General features: G+C 39.7%; 1 protein-coding gene across 1 annotated transcript in view; it reads right to left on the bottom strand.

The window, feature by feature from the left end:
- Positions 1-12,171, bottom strand: part of VAT1L (vesicle amine transport 1-like) — a 56,263-nt gene extending 44,092 nt beyond the window's left edge. Inside the window, exons 1-3 of the mRNA XM_010296781.1 lie at positions 12,125-12,171; positions 9,293-9,422; positions 5,059-5,274 (exon numbers count right to left, since the gene is read on the bottom strand). Coding sequence (XP_010295083.1) covers positions 5,059-5,274; positions 9,293-9,422; positions 12,125-12,171 — 393 coding nt within the window. The remainder of the gene's footprint in view (positions 1-5,058; positions 5,275-9,292; positions 9,423-12,124) is intronic.
- Positions 12,172-15,949: the final 3,778 nt, after the last annotated feature.

A 15,949-nucleotide genomic window follows, 5' to 3' on the forward strand; every position in this document is an offset into this window, starting at 1 on the left:
TGGAAGTGTTCAAGAAACGTGTGGATGTGGCACTTCAGGACGTGGTTTAGGGACATGGTGGCGCTGGATTAATGGTTGGACTTGATGATCTTGAAGGTCCTTTCCAACCTAGTGATTCTGTGATTCTGTGAAGTGCCCCAGGAGGAAAGAGTAGCTAATTTTAATTAACGGACACCAGCAGAATAACAAGGATATATTAACCGGCCACAAATAGTCTGGAAATTGAGAAAGATTTCTTACCGAGTAAGACAGAGCACAAAGAATTTGAAGGGATAAACACACTGGTTGTGTTTTTTTTGTTTTTTGTTTTTTGGGTTTTTTTAAGAAGAAATTTAATAATTCTCTACAAAGGGTTCCTATACACTGCCTGTGATAGCAGGTGACTAGATTTACTACAGAGTGCCAGTTCTTTGTCAGATATAACATCACCACTTCAGTGATTCAGTTTGGAACACATCCTCAAATATTTGCAATTTATGCAGGGGAGACACAAAAAGAGGGCTCCTGCCAAGCAGTAACCAATCCTGCCAGGATGACCTAAATCTGTTGCCAAGTCAGTTTTACCCTTCAAATTCAAACATGGGAGCTGCATTTCTAACTTACTCTGCTTGCACTTCCTCTGCTGCTAAGCCTGAAAGGGAAGGTCAGATCACAGCTTCAGGATAACAATAGATGCTCCTGCGTGAAAAGCAGCTTAATTTTAGCACCTGTAAAATCAAAATACTAAAGAATTGGCTAATAATTCTGCCTTGCGTCTGAGGGGTTAAGCGATGAAATTAAAGTGTTTACACAATCTTGGTAAATGACCAAAGTTTTGTGCTCTAAATATTCAGAATAGGAAGTACATAAAGAGCAAACAAACAAGTAAATGGGCATAATGGCTGTCTCTCACAAATCTAAATCCCTGAAAGAATTCATTTTCCAGGGAGATGCTAGAGATAGAGACTGGCTTTATCAAGGCTAGAAGAGATGAGCCTAAAGTTTTTTGCCCTTTTTTTTTTTTTTTTAATACAACAGTCCTGTATTTACAGTAATTCAACTAATCCAGGGTACAGTTTACATTAATAATTTTAAGAGCAACTTTATAATCTTGTACAAGCCTGTGCTGTGGCTTGCACTGAACGCACTGACTTAAACAGTCACCATTTTAAAGAACTAATTGCTTCATACAGCAGATCAGTCACAGCGGGGTGCACGCTACTGCTCAGTTTTCTCAGTGTATTTTCTTCAGTTGCCACTTTGCTTCACTTGGGGGGACGCGGAGAGAAGACGTGGGAGTATATTTGTGAAGGGAGCTACTCTACCATTGTCTTACAGTTATTTCAAACATAAATTACAGTTACGAGAGGCCAATATATGTCCCACAGTAAGTCGTATGTTCTTGCAAACTTGTATTTCTGAGCATTAGTTTCTATACGTGGAAAATAGAAAGTTTTTGAAGTTCAGTGTTAGCTGACTTTCTCCTTATTTTACCAATCAGTTCAGAAGGGCACTTAACATTTCCGTAGCTTTAAGCATTTAAACTTACACAATTGTATCTTTTGTAAATTATTGAGCCGCCCTGCTACTCAATATAACAGTTTAAGCAGAAGCGTTCAGCATCCTGCCAAGCAGAGGCCTGAAAGTGCGTATGACAACCCTTGCGCTTGTTAGATCTTGGTCAGCAGCAGCTCGTGCAATGATAACAGAATGCTTTGCAAAGTCTTAATTTCTCATCAAAGTTTGATTGAATCATGCAATGCAACTGTAAGCCTGTACCACAAGGGCCCCTAAAGTTTCTCCAGCCTACCTCACTGCCCAGGTTGAGCAGTGAGAGTCAGTCTCTCTTAACTGCCCCATCTCAAGAGGGGAATTAAAAAAAAAAAAAAAAAAAAAAAAAAAAAAAGAGGCAGGAAAACCAAACCAAGCCCCAAAGTAGCCCCTTTCCAAACCATCAAAATCAACAAGCTGGCTAGGAAACAAAAGCAAGTACAATCCTTCCTTTCAAACCCACTTTCTAAAGCACTGCAGCAGGTCCTCCTCTTCAGATGGAAGGCTACAATACACCAACAATGTCAGAAGCAGAGTTTGTGAGTGTCCACCTCTCCTCCTGGTTCAGAGAGACAAGGTGCTTCCCTACAACTAGCCATGTTTCCTACCATGAACTGGGAAGATCGTATGACGCCCTGCCACTCAGTGGGTGGCAGGGAGGGTACTCATTTGGTATGTGGAACAGGATTCAAGTCTCTGTAACAGACACAGGTACATGAGTCTTTTTTCAAGGTAAATTATCTTGGTACATTTCCTTTTTTTCTTTACATCATCTTCTGATGTCCCCTGAAACTTCTGGAAATAAGTAAACTGACTTATCTAAAGCATCCTGTCAGACATTAAGGGATAGTGTCACATACTAATTATACCCCAGGCATAGATTGGAAGAAATTGCTATAGTTACCTCACTACCAAAAATAGGGCCACATAAATAAACTGAGGCAAAACATAAGCAAAGGTCCTAGAGAATTTTCCCAGACTCAATTTATTGAAAAAGCTGCAGGATCCTCCTAAAGCAGACTGGGGAGCCAGAACAAAGAAGCTCACAAACAGTTTTGAAGCAACAAGTTCTTTTTCATAAACTGCCTGAGGCAGCTAAAATAATGATCTTGCATAATGAGAAAGGAACAATTACAAACTTCTAGTCCCACAGGGAGCCTATTGTCTCATTCAAGCATTCTGGAATTTCTATGACATTTAGAAACAAATTGGACAGGTTTCCTACTTGCTGAAAGTGGGAATAGGCCTTCTATCTATTAAAGCAACAGCACAAAAAAATACCTCTTCCCATAGCGATTTCAGTGCCAGTTTTCTGGTTTATTAACTAAGAACTTTGTGAAAGTGATTTGTTTGATTGAGGCTGTTAAACTCTTCCAAGTATTAATAGTCAGATTCTTAGAGTGGTTTAAAGAGCAATGCAGACCCCTCTGAAATCATTATGTCTCGTTAACAGAAAGGAAAAAATTCCATGTGTCTGCAGAATGATATTTCACCTGTATGACCCATCAAGCGATGGGAGAAGTCCTTCCTACCCAATTCTAGCTAGACGTGCCCTTCCCTTACAAGGAACAGCAGGCTGCATGAGACTTTCTCCCCGGAGACACAGTGATCAGCATCCTGCCTTGTAGGCCTACCAGCCCCTTTCTCCCTCTTAGGCACAGTCCCCCCTGGATCATACACAGACCTATGTCACTTTTTGGTCAACTTGGCTGTTCTTCCTGCATCTCTGGTCTTTCCTTTGGAAACTGTTTTATTTAACTACTTAGCATGTGATGGATCTGGTTCCTCCTTGCTCTCCCAGCAGCCAGCAAGGACCCATCCTTCCTTTAGCTTCTCTCAGAGGTCCACAAGCAGTCATGGCAGAGGACCAGGCAAAAGCTGCTCATTGAGCATCTGTGATGAGAGAGGAAGCCAGCAGCTCCTTACAGAGCAGCCCAGCACAGAGGTTGGATGCTACTGAACACAACTACATGGAGGTTGGTAGAGCATTAACAGTGCTCCAGGAAGAGAAGGAAGAAATAACCGAGGCAAGTCAGGCAAGAAAAAGGAAGAGAAATAAAGAAATTTAGCAAGGATGCTTTATCTTAATAAGGAGGAGTTCATTTTCTCACACATGCATATGCGCAGGGATTGCTTTTGGGTGTTGTGCTAATTCGGTATGCTCAGCCTCCGTCTGTATAGTGTCAGCTGGGCAAATGGCCTTACAGCTAAAGTTGAGCCTTCGATTCCTGTAGAATATACATTCCCCCTGAACGTGTGGCCTCACATTGCTTTAACAGGCCTAAATTCCACATGAAAAGATTTAATATTAAAGAACAATAAAGTCAGCCATAACGCTCTAGGTTGTACTGTGCCGAAGCATAATAAGATTATAAATTCCATTCATTTCCAGAAGTATTCCAAGAGGACCATTTACTGCAAGTAGGATTATCGTTAGTTAAAAATAGTTTGTACAGGGAACTCATGAATTTATTCCTTTGATTACAGCTCACTTTTGTATAAGACCCTGAAAGAAGGTCTAAGGGCACAGAATTAGGGATAAGGTGTTTGAGGCTGCCCACCAGACCTCAGTAGACAACAGAATATTAATTTAGCATAAATAAGGTATAACACAAAAACAGAAGAGGTACCCCAATTTGAAAGGCTGAGATCTGTTAATGTTCTCAGGTCATAAAAAAATCTGTCTTATGGAAAAGGACTGCATAATTTCAAATGTAAACAAACTCTCTTGTCAGTATCTTAATATTTTGCACAAGCTTAAATATTTTCCAAAGGAGAGAGATTTTCCGAAAAGATAGTTCAAGGAACTGGTAACACAAAATGCTGACTTTTTATTTCATTGTGTGGCCTGCTATTTCATTGAATTCATCCTACTGTTGCTTTGCTTATGCAACGCAATGCCTCCTTACTAATGATCCAAACCATGACATGCTTGCAGCCACCACTGACTCAAGTTCAGCATTTGTATATTTTCCTCAGGGTTGGCATGATAATGCTTTTCATTGCTTTCAATATCTCTATAACAAAGGGAAAAAAAAAAAAAAAAGTCTTTCACAGAGAAAGCATGACACACATACTCACACACAGTATTTGCAGGAATATTCCAAGAGGGCCATTTACTGCAAGGAGGATTATGGTTACCTACGAACATCTTGTGCAGGGAGTTGATTTATTTATTCCTTTCATTAAAGCCTTCTTTTACACAGAAGTACAAGGTGCATAGGCTCAAGAATGCAATGTTTGGGACAACACTTGCTCCATGATCTCTGACAACCGATTAGAGGATTTTGGAGGGGTCTTTGGGTAGAGTTTATTGTCAGAACATTTTTATTTCACCAGAAGCTCCTGCCAACTGTTCACATCAGCATTTTGATGGGAAAACAGACGCAGTTCCTCCCACCGCAATGCCTCACATAGGCAAGTCCGATACCAAATCAAACTGCGGAGTCTGGCTCATTTCAGAACTCAAGATCCATCAGAGTGCTTCAGTTACTTGGTGACAGGAAAGTAAGAGAAGTTCCAACTTACCACCCCACCTCCTGCCGAGTGAACCAGCACAGACATGCCTTCTCTTAGGTTAGCAACTTCAAAGAGCATCATGTAGGCAGTTACAAAGTTCATGGGAAACGCAGCAGCTTCAGAAAAACTCATGTCATCTGGGATCTTGTAGACAAATTCTACTGGGGTACATACTACTTCAGCCCATGCATTGTAGTTTACAAAAGCCATGACTCTGTCTCCAATCTACAAACAAGGAAGAAAACAACGTTACCGATATGGCTGCAATTGAGACTGTAGAAAGCAAATTGTAAGACCTGCAACTCTGCTGTTCAAGCTGTGGGTCACTGACTGATGGTGAAGATAATGGTGCTCCACATGTTTGGCAAAATAGCAGTTAAGCTGCTCAACTTTGGGCTTTTACCATTTTTCAACTGTATTTATTTAAAAAGCTGAATTTCACAAAAATATCCAAACAAAGTTAAAGCCACCTTTTTTGCTACATTGCTTCTCTGATGGAGCAGTATTCCATCATCACTAATACAGATCGTATTTTGCTAGCAGAGCTCCTAAATAACAAATGAGGCTGTAAAGCAATAAAAAACAGCATTCTTACTAATAACCAGGAAATTTTCTTACAGGAAGAAAAAAAAAGAAAAAAAGGAAAAAATATTATATTGAGATACATGGCATAAACAAAATTACACCTAAGATAATTTTCACTTTGCTTTCTCAGTCTTCATGCTAACGTAGAGCTACTTTTCCTCTCTGTGGATTGAGAAGGGGAGGCCTTGTGCTCTGGTAGATAGAACACATGAAAGGACTTGGAAACCACTCATTTACAAGATCACACCATCTGTATCCACTCTGTATCTTAATAACTGATTCTACCAATACATTTCCACGACTGTCATTTCTACAGCCACGCATCAGAGCAGAATTTGATCCTGCAACTTCAAACAAGCCACCTCAAAAATATGCCTCTGGATTCTGAGGCATTACCAAGCCTACAAAGTGAATTTGACAGGATTTAAAGGAGCAATGAAATATTCCCTTTGAATGCAACATTTATCTACTCAATTTTTTGGGAAAACGTATAGTAGTGAAATGCTACTTCACTATGGAGAAATAAAGATTTAATGCTAATATTAGATACAGTCGGTTGCTCCTAGGAACTTTCCAGGGGTCCAGGCACATCAAATTCATACGTTTGTATAATGACCTTCATTGCAGTTTCAGGTTTTTAAAATGGAGATAGTGACTCCCCACAGATGGACAAGAATAATACCAAGGTAACTGGAGCTCTGAGGTTCCTGCAGGGGTACAGTCATATTGGAAAGCAACACCAGCATAGAAGTAGAAATTGGTCTGCTGGGGCTACTAGGGAGAGTCACCATGAGCAAATGTTTGGCCAATATATATTAAAGCCTTTATAGGCACGACTCTTACAAACTCTCAATAATGGCTTGTCAACAGCAGCCCCTATGTATCTTTTACCTTGTCTTAGACCTCTTTGCCGTTCTATAATATACCAACAAAAATAGCATCCTTAACCATGAAAGGCACTCTTCAATGGAGCCACAGTATAAGTAATAAGACAGGAACAGCATCAAACTTCAGGACTTCATGTTTTAATCAAAACTAACAGCAGCTGTCCCTCTAAAATACCTTTGCTTATCTGCCTGATATTCTCTAGCTTACATTCTACTGATACCCACTAATGCTTTAGAAATATTACAGGTTGTTCTCAGAATATTTCAACTATATTCCACAGCAATGGACTAAAGAACAACACAGTTACCTTCAGACCAAGCACATTTTGGTCTCCCGAGTACTTGTCATCACTTTGGCTTTGGGATGTTGTGGGTTTGCTAAAAGCTGAAGTGCTGCTGACAGTTCTGAAGGGTTTGTCCCTTAGAATGAGGATGCTGAAACAGAACTGTCATTCCAATTTCACTGAAATGACGCCTCCTTTTGAAAAACACATTCAAATTAACAATGCCTCACTGGTAACCACTCTGTGGTTCCCTTTTGCTGTTAGAGAAGGGTCTAAAATCTGAAGTCTGCTAGGATTAATTAGTGAAGATGTTAGTATGTCCTATATCCTTTCAAACAAACATAAATGATTACCAGACAGAATGCAGAGAAGTCTCTCTTGGCAATTCCCAAGGGATTTCTTAGTAATAATAAATACCATATTTTAAGTCAAACACTATACAGAGCCTAGTCATCATGCCAGATTAGGCCTTAGCTTCCGAGAATCATCCCCACAATTAGAGAGAGCAGGCCTGATACATTTGAGCTCAGCAGAAAATAGCTTTTTCTTTTAATGGGAGAAGGAATAGGCATTATTCCTTAAAATTATTATTCCGTTATTATTCCACAAAAAAGACTTTCTTTCAATGTAAAATGTGTTCTTACACATTGCTGTCAAAATGGACTGCCATTCAAGGCTGTCATTTGTCATACAATAACACCATCACAGCAAATGAAGACAATAAATGGCTGGCAATCTCTCAGGTGTAGTATCTCAGGTAGTACAGACTAAAGGCCAGTAAGACACATTTTTGCAGAGCATGAAATGCCCACGACGTTAACTGGAAGAGATCTACAAAGGGAAAGAAGGTCAGAAGATGTAGGGTGCAATCTACCATTCCTGCCACTGTCATGGACAGCGGTAACAGCATGTCAAGGAGAAAACAAGGATCTGGTGTGCTCCTGTTCTGTGCAAGAAATCCATAAAGAAACTGACAGTGTTCATGCATCTTCCTCATGGTATGTTCTCCTGTTGATGGGTTCATACCTGTGCACAGCAGTTATTCTGAGTATTGACCCTTCTTCTAGATCACTCAAACACTACCATGGCTGTTCAGATTGTATGCAAAAAATAAAACACCACAAGCCTCTCTCAATTTCAGGGAGTACAGCAGAGCACAAACATGTTCTATAGTCAGAACAAAGATATAATGTTAAAAGAGACCCAGTATATTCAGTCAGGTGCAATGTTAGTCAAACAAGCACCACACGCTGTAGCCTCATGATGCCCTTTAAAACAGCAAGAACTTTTGAACTGAGAATGCTGATCTAGAGCACAGACTTTCTACAGTCCTTTCATAGCATATTCTTTGATATGGAGCGTAGCTATAAACCACATACTAGAGCCGAACAACCAAAGTAGTAGAGTTTTTCAAACAGTGAAGTTATTGTTCATCACAAAAAACATTGGAAGATTATGACTTGTTTCAAGGCAGAGATGGGACAGGAAGGGGAAGGCAGAGAAATGTCCTAAGAAGAACTAATCACTGAGACCCCACCAGAAACTAAATTGGCCATTATCTTGACTCAGCTGAGAAATTTTACACCTTTTCTAGAAGAACAAAAATGTTACCTTTAAACAAAAGTATTTTAGGTAATTGCCTTCTTAAGATCAAGATACAATAATAATTCAGAAAATGCAATTACTTGATGACACGACTGATTCAGCAAATAGCTAAGATAGGATTGACGTGCATTAACTCAGTTTTTATTTCAAAATTTTTCTATCTACTTAGGAAATAAAGTGCAAGATTCGAGGGAATATAGATGTTTAACATCAATAATGGAATAGCAGGTAGGACAGAATGCCGTTTATATGTAATAAGAGATACCGAAGAGTACATAATGCCAACCAGTTATGAAAGCTTTATTATATACATTAACTATTTGTCATTTATCACTGTTCCATTAGGTGAAATAGATCCTTTTCCCAAGTGATCAGGTTAAGTCAAATACCCACAATCAGAGTCCCAATTTTATCTGTGTCTCATGAATGCACATGGTTTTAAGAAGCAATGCTTATTGTAGATGGGTGTCTTGTTATTCAAGGTCAAAAGTTGGAACTAGAATCAGCAGCGCATGGGTTTTCAGGAACAGAGCAACGATGACAGCAAACATGGCCAAGAAGACACTTCACAAGTCAACCCAATTTCTTTTACTTTCTTAAAGCACATCAGTCATGCTTTCCAGTTCCTGTTTAGCCATCATGATATGCACATGGCACAAGTGACTTTTCAGGCAGGATTTAAAGGAGATGACAGTGGTGGCTTTAGAAACTAATTCAAGAGGTCATTCTCATGCTTGGGAAGCAACAAGGAAAAATTACCCTTTCAAATCTCAACACGGTGGTGAAGGCTGCTGTCACTGGCAGACCAGAAGGGATTAGGGACAACATGCTCAGTGAACTGGTGATTATTTAGTCTTGCTCTGAAAATAAAGAAAATATTACCTCAAATCCTTTCACGCTATCTCCAAGAGCTTCTACAATTCCAGAGCATTCAAACCCAGGAACAAGTGGTGTCTTAGGAGGGTTGTCGATATTCCCCTGTCGCACCATCAAATCAATGAAGTTCAAACCACTGTAAAACACAGGAAAAAAATAAATCAAGGCTATTACCAAAGATCAGAGAAAGAAAACTTGACCTGAGTGATGGGAAAGTCAGAGAACTTCAGGGCAGCATTAAAAAGCTGTGCTCCACAGCATAAGAGGGACCCAGTAGACATTCACATTCTTCATGCATGGAACAGACTGACTACACTGTTCTGTACGAGCCTTGGGCAGAAGAACACACATGCAAGGCAGCCACATCTGTCATTAGCCCCAAAGCTTACAAGACTGTTTAGGAGTCACACACAGCAATTCACAAAGGGCATTTAAAAATTCAGTACAGGGAAACATCACTATTTCTATGAATGCATTACTAGTCGGCAAGTAAACCCAGTTCAATTTAAGAAGAAAACCCCAAACCTCACACACTATATAGATGTTTTGGGCCAGGAGCAACCTGATGTTACAGTCCTAACCTCTGATGTAACTACAGGAATTAATCTTGTGTTCATCCCAGGCAGGAGTCCAAACTTTGACATGAACTTATTAAGCAGCAGATAGGCTGTTCTTTTTGAAAATGTTCCTCCTGGATCACTTTTGTTCAGTTTTGCAAAGGTGATTTAGGTCTTTGGAACCCTCAAGGTTGCTGCTCAGAAAAAACAGAGGTCTTCCCCTGTAGCCTCAATTTTGCAAAAATCTTGAAGCATCTTTGCTTTGTCTTTTATATACTATTCAATCTTATTAAGTAAAATTTTGTGGTTTGCTAGGCAGCCACAAAAAAACCCCACAACTAAAAAAATATTGTTTATCTACTATGTGTATATACCGATTACTGGCACAAATGCCATACATAGTTAAAACTTCTAAAACTCCTAACTAGCCAAAATACGCTTCAGCCTTAATCCATTGTTCCAAAACACAGCCCTGTATTTATTGTTAGCTGAAAGTGCTGCATACTAACCCTCCCAACTCTGGGAAGCTATGCACACAGCCAGTATCATATACTCACACATATGATACCAGCAGCTGCTTAGATACATAAAATTACTGATGTAATTTATACAAGTATACTGATGTAATTTATTACAAGTATTTATAAGATGGAGCTTTAGTCAGATACTAATCAAGACACAAACAGATTGAACAGACCCAACAAACAAAAAGACAGAGTAGGCACACAGCGTAAGCACAAAGACAAGACAGCGTTTATGAGATGTAGGTCACTGGGGGGAACAAAAAAGGAAATTCCACCAACTGTAAACATTTGTAATTGTGGTGGAGGGTTTACCAGCAACCTGAATCCACAACTTGTAGCTCAGTAAAAGCAAGATGATACATTATTTTTGAAAAACCTGACTCTGACAATCTAGCTTGACAAACTCAGGAGAAAAATAAAATAAAAAAACCCAAAACACCACCAAAGAAAACCCTCAACATGCTCATACACAAAGCTCATAACATCAGCCACAGGGAAGGTTAGGAGGGGTATGGCAGAATTAAGTTGGAAGCTTTGAAATTATTTTGGAAAGGCCATTTATCCAGTGGCTAAGACCACCTCCTACATCACCACTGTAATGTTGATAATGAAAGAGAAATTCCAAAGAACAAAATGCCTGCAAGGCATCATTGGGGGAGAACCAACAAAAAACCCACATCACAAAACCAGACACCCACAACATACACGGTGGCAACAACTGTCTGTTTACATTAACTTCAGTGATGATCTTTTGAATGCATCTTTCCGTACTATGAGCATTTTACAAAAAGTTAATTTTTTCTACATTCCTGCAAGAAAGGGCAGCTGGAAGCAGAACTGTGATGCAGAAATCTGTGCAGGAACATGCACCATGATGTCATAACAAGTCAGCAACAAGCAGACAGGTGGATATGGCAAAAACCATAGCTATTTAATCACAGAATCATAGAATCACTAAGGTTGGAAAGGACCTTCAAGATCATCAAGTCCAACCATCATTAATCCAGCACCACCGTGTCCCATAAACCATGTCCTGAAGCGCCACATCCACATGTTTTTTGAACACTTCCAGAGATGGCAACTCCACCACCTCCCTGGGCAGCCTGTTCCAATGCCTGACCACCGTCTCAGTGAAGAAATTTTTCCTAATACCCAATCTAAACCTCCCCTGGTGCAACTTGAGGCCATTGCCTCTCGTCCTATCACTAGTTACTTGGGAGAAGAGACCAACACCCTCGTCGCCACAACTCCCTTTCAGGTAGCTGTAGAGAGCGATAAGGTCTCCCCTCAGCCTCCTCTTCTCCAGACTGAACAACCCCAGTTCCCTCAGCCACTCCTCGTAAGACTTGTGCTCCAGACCCCTCACCAGCAAACGAATTTTACAAATTACAAATACACTATTGCGGCTCTTTCTAGAAACATTCATTCCTATGAAATAACTTGTCAGACAATTTTTGAAAGGGCATATACTCAGTTTTGCATCTAACAACATAATACTAGCAATTCAGTTCTGTTCTAGTTCCATTTCTCTTTTGTCTGTCTTTATCCTCAATAAAAGGCAGCAATATTAAATAAAATAGAGAGTTCATCTCTATTACAATGAACTTAGAAGACTTGATACTTGAACAGGTGTGATAAGGAGAGCAAAAAACCCACTACATAAGGTATGTAATACCTAAGTCCTATTTTTATCATTTTTAATGACTAGCTGGAACAGAGTGTTGATTAGCATTTCTAATAATTTCTAGTCACTTTACAGAGTTTCTTCTTCATTCACTTCATCTTTAATCTCCTGCATGTCCATGTGTTGTCATATTCTGTCACTCTTATACATGCATTTGTTTCCATTCTTTCCACTTTCAAATAAGGACAGAAATAAGTTGTTTTATTCTACCTGCCAAATTCAAACAAGCCTTATCAACACCAATAGACCTGAAAGCACAATTACATTGTATGGTAAAACCAGCAACATTTTTTTTTTCCTTTGGATAACCTGGAGGGCCCAAAGATGAACGGCTAGTTTAGTAACTACCTCCAAGACACCCAAACTTATCAAGTCCTTCATTGAGATTCAACCTATAGCAGACACAGGAAAAGGGAAGTTTGGTTGCCCAGAACATCACAAGAAAACAGGTCTCATGAAGAGTGATGGTTTTAGAGAATAAGCACAATTTATTTCTTGTATCAGTACAAACCAGCATAGCTTGTTCTGGTGTGTAGCCAGAGAAAGTGACCCCTGAACTTCAAGTAAGGGCATATGTAGAGGGAGAAGTGTAAATGCAAAGTAAGTCAGTGACAAAAATTGCACAATTTTTTGCAGTCGTGTGTTTTTAATCCTAAATCAAGAGCTGGATGCAAATGAAGATAGGGAAGGATATGAATTACCAAGATCAATACATTGACATCAGGGTTCTGCAAGAACCTTTCTGTGAAAGAACAGGGATATTGGTGTGAACTGCATAGACTGAACTACCTGTGCATCTCTGGAGGCAGAGTTTATCAAACATGGAAGTATCTTTGAATTTGACTTTCTAAGTCTAAATGCTCTGCCTTAACACCAATTTTGAGGATCTTGAGTATTATTTTCTATACTTGTGGTTTAGTTTTGCTGCCTTTTTTTTTTTTTTTTTTTTTTCCCCCCTTAAAGTGTGAAAAGTCCTGTGGCTAGAAAGCTGTATTCTGGACTTCTTTCACCATCAGACCAGCAATGGCCAACTTGGTATTCTTTGCTCTGTCCCATGCCCTCAAGGACGCCCAATACATTCCACTGCAAAATACCAAATCATGCAGACCATCCTTCACCCTTTGGTTAGGAGAGGTGCTGCTTTTGATCTGTCTTTCTTATTTCACTGTAAGTCTCCACTGAAATTAATTACTGAAGTTAAACAAAGACAAACAGAGCAAATAAGAGGACCACAGAGTTTTACATTCTTAAAAATCCTTCCTCTTACCCCTGGCCAGCAAATTGCCTGACAATCTTTAAAAAAAAAAAAAAAAAAAAAGGTTTAAAATGATCAGTTCTCATGCTTTTTATCCATAAACGCTCACAGTATATGAACAAGACTGCCTTTAAGAACAAAATTGATACACTGTCTGCTACTCTGCTATACTCAGGATTTTTTTTATCTGATACCAGTTTTTTTAAAGTGCTGTTATCTCACAGTCAGAAAGGTCATTTCTGCCTCATTCCTCATGATGCACATGTATAGTGGCACAAGGAAGAAATAAGTATAACAGAAAATAAAAATAAAGGGAGATAATTACAGGACGCCATTCCTTATTCACACACCACATTTGAAATACTGCTTCAGTTTGTTCTAGCTACTTGGCTAATCTTTCAAACAAGATGTATACTAGTGTTCTGCAGACTGCAAATTACAATACAAACAAATACAGCAATTTCAAGTGTTCTGTCATTATCAATCAAAAATTATTTCATGAAATATGCAGAAGCTGTGACTCAGCTTGGACATCGATGGCTGTTCCACTTCTTAGTCACTGAATGAGGCTAACACATGACTCATCTCAGCTGACACATTTTCAATTGGATCATTGATATTCCAGACCTTCAAAAGAATTATTCATCTGGCTTAGTGCTAATAGCAACATATCCTCCATTTATAGTACCATACTACAAAATGTATACAGATTATTTAACTGGTGTATATCTATGATTCAACTGGTTTCATCTTCCGGTGAATGCAGAGACCACTTAGAGCTTGCACTTTTTAACCAACATATACTATTTATCACGTATGTACACATTCTTCATAAAGACTGTTTTTCTCCACAAGTTGATGGAGAAAAAAAAAATCATCATCTATAATGATGGTCAACTGCAAAACCAAATCAACTAAACCCATGATTTGCCATCAATACATCTTGCTAGAGCAGCCCATTTCTGGTGCGTTCGGCACTGCATTAACATGGGGAACACTATACTGGGCAAAGCCAATAAACATTTTCCTCACTCAACGTCCCAGACTAGACCACAAGTCCATCATCATCCTGATTAATCTCCTGTATTTATGAATCAGGTCAAGATGATCGGCAAATTGATTTTGCCTTGTTTGGAAGCACACTTTGGTGACCTGATCACGTTTCAGCCCTACGGCCGTTTCCAGCCAGGAATGACAAGCAGACGCTATACAGCCTACAGGCTCCTCTGGCACGAAGGGAAGCTTCCAAAACGCACAGGGTATTGCACAACCCGGCAGGAACTATGAAGCAGTTGAGCGGGTCTGCTGATGTCAAACGGCAAGTGTGCCACTCGCACAGCTCACTAGTGATAATGCAACACTGGAAAACAACTGTAGTTGTAGCAGAGATGAATGTTACTATTTTACAGCCAAGTGTTGTTTTGCAGGTAATTTGTTATTTGTGATATACACCTATCTACTGCTTTGATGAAAGCGGAATTCATACAGGTACTGGAGAGTGCTGTAAACCCCTCAGGCATTTAAGGGAATAAGTCCACATGCTCAGAACACTGTAAGTTTTGCATGTTAACTTTTTTTAACTAAACGGCTGGGAAAAAACAACAACACTCAGAAAAAAACACAGCCTATTCTCAAATGGAATTACAGCCCTGCTTCATAGCTGTTATTTCTTATATTCATCTAGCATGGAATTTCTTGTGTTTCCCATTGTGACTAACAGAGAAAAAATAAAAACCAAATAAGAACGCAAAAAGTCTCAACCCTTAAATCATTAGTCTTCATTCAGACTGACGGATATCACCTTTTTTCATGGGCAACACCTTGTGGTGGGGTGGACTCACATAGGTCACAAACCTTATGATCCCCATTAAGTACAGGATGAAAAGCCCAGTATCTCAACAGGCCAAGACATTCAGCTACGTTAAGCCACCAGGATGTTCCAAGATCTCAGGCACATCTGCTGGACACATAGTTCAAAACAAGCTCGCTGCCCCATTATCAGCATCATTTTGAATGGAAGTTACTTCTAAAATAAACAAGTTGGCCTTCACCTTTGAATTTATCTTTTGGAAGCACCATGTTTCCACATAGCAGAAAAAGACAACAAAAGATAAATCCCTGCCCAGGCAAAATTAAATTGGTCTTTGGAACACATCAAGCTGTGTAATAAGAGCCTACTGTTGCTTCTGTCACTTAAAAAAAAAAAATCCTATTTTCATGAAGGAACATGTGCACTGAGAACCAGCTATCTAGGAAGAACAGTCTGCTCCAATTGTCTAGGGGGGGAAAAAAAAAAAATTAGCCTTCTAGGAAAGCTCGTTTCAGGATGCTACCAGATTGCCAGCCACTTGTCAACTGGGCACAGGAATTGGTCGCTGGTAAGTTAGCTTTACCAGCTAACTTCAGCTCCAGCCATGCTGTCACACAGGTTCCAAAGAAAAATTATGACTGAAGTGATTCCCAGGAGAAGAGTAACAGCTAGTACCAGAAGGGAAAGGGGCAGGTGCTGAGCAACACGCACAGGCTGGCACCCGCATTTCTCAGAAAGAAAACAACAAAACCCTGAACACAGCCAGGTTTTCTTCCCCCATTTGTCCCCGCTGGTGCCGTGAAAAATCGATGACAATTCCCCCCCCTCCCCCG

The sequence above is a fragment of the Phaethon lepturus genome, unplaced genomic scaffold (genome assembly GCF_000687285.1).
Source record: "Phaethon lepturus isolate BGI_N335 unplaced genomic scaffold, ASM68728v1 scaffold11781, whole genome shotgun sequence".
In the NCBI taxonomy this organism is placed as follows: Eukaryota; Metazoa; Chordata; class Aves; order Phaethontiformes; family Phaethontidae; genus Phaethon; species Phaethon lepturus.